This window comes from Crinia signifera, chromosome 1, assembly GCF_055691185.1.
Source record: "Crinia signifera chromosome 1, ASM5569118v1, whole genome shotgun sequence".
Classification (NCBI taxonomy): domain Eukaryota; kingdom Metazoa; phylum Chordata; class Amphibia; order Anura; family Myobatrachidae; genus Crinia; species Crinia signifera.
In genome coordinates this window covers 332,584,955-332,590,832 of record NC_139217.1, presented here as the reverse complement: position 1 = coordinate 332,590,832, position 5,878 = coordinate 332,584,955, and the positions used below count along the sequence as shown (strand labels likewise).

At 41.4% G+C, this 5,878-nt stretch overlaps 1 protein-coding gene across 1 annotated transcript; it reads right to left on the bottom strand.

Moving 5' to 3' along the window:
- Nucleotides 1-2,363: 2,363 nt before the first annotated feature.
- Nucleotides 2,364-3,314, bottom strand: LOC146080095 (olfactory receptor 6F1-like). The gene has a single exon (XM_083186999.1). It carries the CDS (start codon nt 3,312-3,314, stop codon nt 2,364-2,366), a length of 951 nt encoding a protein of 316 aa, XP_083043125.1.
- Between the last annotated feature and the right edge of the window lie 2,564 nt (nt 3,315-5,878).

The window sequence follows — 5,878 nt, the reverse complement described above, 5'->3', positions numbered from 1 at the left end:
TTTGAAGGCTAGGGTTACGCTGCCGGAGGGAGGTTTAGGCACTTAAAAGGGCGTTAGGGTAAGGCTGTAGGGAGGGGGAATTATTAGGCAGCGCAGGATAGAGTTTGGCATTAATGGGGAGGTTTAGGGTCATATTTCAAGTGGGGATGTGGTCAGTTTGCAGGGAGGGAGGGTTGGGGTCAGTCTGTGTGGAGGGAAGGTTAGATGGGGGGATAGGGAAGTATACACTTCTGCTACCTGTTATCCACCTACTAAGTTTTGGATTAAAGTCGGGACCATCCCATCAGGACCTCTTATTGATCCCCACCGCAATTATTTGGGACATTTGGACCCTATTAGGTGACCACTCCTCAAGCACTATTTCCATCTGAAAACTAAGGATACAATATTCCACCATTTGCCGACATTCTCCAATACTTCATCCAGTGGGATCGGTGATTTTTGCCATCATTGGACCGACCACTTGGACTTAGTTTGGGACACATCCCTGCACAACCAGGGGTGGTAAATATTGTTTACAATTACTCACTGCTAGGCACAAATAGGAATGGACTCTCCTTAATTGCTGCTATCATGTGGAAGTAGGTTCATACTAAACATTGTTCTTAGGTTTTACTTATTATTTTATTTTTCTTATCTTAAAATTTAATGTAAAGATCATCCAATTATCTAGGAATTCCTTTTTACAATAGTAGCGCTGCACTTTTTTTTCTTTATACTTATCTGACCCCTGTCAGGATTCCTTCCATCGCAAAGCAGACATCAGCATCCCAGCCGCCAGTCATCTGTATGTATCCTACATAGACGAAGTAGGAAGTTATAGACATAGGGTGGGATGTATTAACAGCCCCTCGCCACACCCCCGTCATGATGCCAGCTCATATGTACTAACATATGCGGCTGACATAGCAGTGCGGTGACGGCGGCCCCCATGATACCTTTGACGTGGTTTACGGGAGGCCTCCATCACCTCCTGGGCTATGCGGTGTCCCCGGTGTCTCCTCCTCCCCCCTGCAGCCAGAAGGACATCCCCGGCTGTGACATGCTGCTGGGGGAGGAGAAGCAGCATGGAGCACGGGAAGGGGGGTGCGAACGCCTGGCAGTGGGCAGCGATAGAAGCCCATAGGCCGAAGACAGTGTGGACGGGCTTTGTTAAATTTGAAAATGCGGTAAACCAGGTTTTACCGCATTTTCAGCTTAATACATCCCGCCCAGAGAGAGGCAAAGGGGGGGTAGAAATAGATGCACACAGTTAGGCAGTAGAGGGTTACAAATAGAGGCAGAAGTGGGCACAGATAGAGGCACTTAGAGGTAAACAAAGCTAGAAGTGATCAGTATAAATGGGGCACAGATTGACACAGAAAGAAGGCCTCCCTCTTCTATTACCCTTTCTTTGTCACCCACTGCCTCTCCTTGACATCATCCACTTCCTTCTCCTGTCACCTATTCCCTGGCATCACCCACTGCATCCCCATCACCCAGTGCCTGGTGTCACCCTCTCCTGCCAACTATTATCTCTCCCTGTCACTCTCATCCTTTTCATCTTCACTATCTCTCCCCATCACACACCTTCTCATCCCCTGCCGCTCCCCTGCATCACTGTCTCCCCTTCACCTTCTGTCTTCTGCCTCTCCAAGGCAACAACCTCTCTTTGACATATATAACATTCCCTTTGAGGCCAGGCCCTTATTGTGAGACCACACCCATGGCATGCTTAATACTGCTCCCTTTTCCTGTGTTATTGTCCTACCCCTGTCATTTTATTATATATCCACCCCTGTCTGGGGTGAATTACTATTCAGTTTTAGAATTTCACATCATGTTTTGTGTTTTGACAGAACAATTAATGAGTTTTCTTTGAGTGACGTTAGATATTGTAAAAATATGTGTTCATTTAAATATTTTAATTTTTCTTCTTAATGTAATTTGATGTTTCACAAACTTATCAATCTTTTTCATGCAAGACTAAAACAGAAATATACAGTATATATACAAGTCAGTCACAAAACATAACCCTTTGAGTGCCAAGTGAATTTATCAAAATACTGTAGGTGTGAAAATTAGGAAATATATTTTTTTGCACAACATTTTTTTTTTTAATTTATATAACAAATGTGAGCGACGCTGGTATTTTAGTGGATATTTGAAAATCTCTTAGAGATGTTGGCACTAAAAGGCATAAATAAATATTTTACAGTACATTACAATGAGAACTTAGGGGCACATTTAGTTGATGTTGCCTATAGCAACCAATAAGATTCTGTCAATCATTTTCTAGGGTGGAAAAGAGAAATGATAGCTAGAATTTGTTTTGTTGCTATGGGTAAAATCCCTACTGTTCACTTTTAGAAGCTTGAGTAAATTTACCTGCATTTACAAAGAATACCAAGACGTGCAAGGTATTTTCTTAACGCTTCATGTACCTCTTTATTTCGCAGACTGTACACTAGTGGATTAAGCAAAGGGATGACAACTACATAGAATACAGATATAACTTTATCCATATTCAAAGTGTATTTTGTAGTTGGACGGATATACATAAAAATAATTGTGCCATAAAAAGTCAAGACGACAGTCAGATGAGAGACACATGTTGAAAAGGCTTTTCTTCTACTTAACTGAGAAGGCAAATGACAAATTGTCCTTATAATTTGTACATAAGAAATAATGGTGAGCAACAGTGAATATAATATGACAATCCAAGCAAAGGCATAGAAGATCTTATCTGTGGCTAAAGTTTTATTGCAGGAGATATTTAGCAATGGTATAAAGTCACAAAAAAAGTGGTCAATGATTCTCGGGCCACAGAATAAAAGTCTAGAGCTGGGAATTACCAAGAAAAAGCTGCTTAAAAATCCACAAATCCAAGAGCACACGGCCATCTTGCTGCATAGCTTGCTTGTCATAAGGCATGCGTAATGTAGTGGGCAGCATATAGCCAAATACCTGTCATATGCCATCACCGCAAGAAAATATAGTTCCGTCAGTCCCAGTGCAAAGAAAAAATAGATCTGAGTAATGCAGCCATTATAAGTAATGACGTTGTTGTCCACCAGGAAGTCTATTAGCATTTTTGGCACTGTAGAAGTAATGTACCATATCTCGAGGAAAGAAAAGTGACATAAGAATATGTACATTGGAATTTTCCTCAGAGTGGAGTCCAGTCGTGTTATACCTATAATGACCATATTTGCAGCAATGGTCACTATGTAGATGTCTAAGAAAATCACAAACAAAAGTAACTGCAACTGCCGGCTGCTGGGGAATCCTAATAATTTAAATTCTATTGCTTCACTTTGATTCATGGCATTCATAATTTAAATGTATTGTACCTTAAGCATACTTTGAGTGTGATCTATGAAATGAGAACAAAACAAAAAAATAAACTATTGTGAAGTATGTCCATAATACATCAAATGTTTTCTAAATCTCCTTATCACATCACAAAGGGTCAGATGTACTAAGCTTCAAAAAGGAATAAAGTGGAGAGTGATAAACAACCATCCCATCAGTTACTACCTGTCATTTTTCAAACCCAACCTGTGACATGGCCATTAGGAGCTGATTGGCTGATTGTTTATTACACTCCATTTTAATACCTTTTGAAGCTTGATACATCTGGCCAAAAGTAACATAAAGTGTTATAAAAATCATAGTATTATATTATGTTCACATGAAGTCCTTTAGAATGTAAGCTCCCACGAGCAGGATCCTCTTCCCTCCTGTGCATTTCCAATTATTACTTAAACCAGGGGTTCCCAATCTTTTTTGAATCACGGTACCCTAGAGTATCAGAATTTTTCCTTGGCACCCCTAGGTGCAAAAATACATAAAATTAAGTAGATTGTGTTTATATGTGCTTCTTAGGGTCAGTTATTTGGTAAAGGATTTGCTTCTGTTTGTACACATATTTTATGATTGGCAGCCACCAGCACTGGTTTTGTCTATAAATAATTGATCATAAATAATTTTAATTGGTCCTGGACCACCAACCCGTGGCACCCCTGCAAGTGTCCCAAGGCACCGCAGGGAGCCACGGCACACAGTTTGGGAACCACTGCCTGAAACTATCTTCTATTCCATAGTCCCTTCAGTGGCATGTAATCCCTCGGTTTTATGCCACTCTGATACCACTTTCACACTGTCTAAACGTTTAAAAAAACTGTATTTTAAAACGGTATTTAAAACGGGTCTGAGTCTTGACATTGCAGTAGATTACCTTTTGAAATACCATTTAAATACCATTCAAATCAGTCAACCCGTTTTAATCCCCTCAACACGTTTCAAGGCAGAATGTAGGGGACAGCCTGTAATCTGTTGTTTTTTGCTAAATACCGTTTCAGAGCCATTCTCACTGCATAAAAAACGGCTCTGAAATGTCTAGGACTCTGCTTTTTAAATGTTTTGAAATATTGGTTATCTTTAACCGGCAAATGAACTCTGGTGCTTTCCCACTGCAGCCTTAAACGTGTTGAGATGTGAAAAAAACGGCAATATACCGTTTTACAAGTGCAGTGTGAAAGGGGTATGATACTTACTTCAGTGTTGTTTGCTGATGTAATGTAGAAAAGTTTACATACAATCATAGGCGTGCGCAGCCCATTTTCTTAGGGGGTGCACCATTGAAGGGGTGGGTCCATCACCGCCCACTGGGCGTGTCCATCACCACCTACTGGGTATACATGCAAAAGAAGTAGAAGGTGACTTATTTATGTACTGTATATGCACTTTACAATGAATCATTCCCCCCACACATACTAGAAATAGGGACAGTGTGTGTCAAAGGCAAAAATTTACACTGTATTACCCATTACATATAATGCCACACACCATAATGCCCATCACACATAATGCCACACACAGTAACGCCCATTCCACATAATGCTACAAACCGTAATGCCCATTAAACATTATATCAGGGATTGAGAACATGGGGACAGTGCCAAAAATATACAATTTAATGCCTATTACACATCACACACCCATTACATAGTATACCACATGCCGTGATGCCCATTATACATTATGCCACACACCGTAATGCCCATTACACATTATGCCACACACTGTAATGCCCACTACACATTATGCCACACACCGTAATGCCCATTACACCATGATGCCAATTACACGTTGCTCATCACACCATGATGCCCATTACACTTTACGCCTCAGAACATCATACCCATTATACCTCACCCCATGATGCCCATTACACCTCACACCATGATGCTCATTACACATTATGCCACACACCATGATGCCCAGTACACATTATGCCAAAAACTGATGCCCATTACACATTATATGACACATGTGATGCCCTTTACACATTATGCCACACGTTGTAATGCCCATTACATATTCTACCACACACCGTAATGGCTATTACATATGATGCTACATAAGTGTAGTTTACCTACATGTTAATTGCTAGGGGTTTCATGCTTGATGCCAGGGTTTTCATGTTCGATACTAGGGCCTTCATGCCATGGGGGATGACATGCTTGGAGGGCTCAGGTGGACTCTGCGACAGTACAAACAGGGCTGGAGCACAGTAGCAGTGCACTTGCTATTGACATGCTGGGGCAGCATACAGGGCACACTGGGACTGGCTGGACATGGACAGGCACCAGCCAGATGTCAGACAACCTTGTAAATTTAAATGGTGCCAGGTGCAGCCCCAGCGTCCTTCAGTAGCTTCTGTGCATGTGCGAGCAGGATTAAGGCTCTGGAGGGCCCGGAGTACTTCAGACAGGGGGGCCCTTTGGACTAAAATCATAATACAAATAAATATATACTGTATTATACACATATATATTTATATATATATGCACCGCAGTCCCTCCTTCCCTGCACCTCTACATACCCCTGTCAC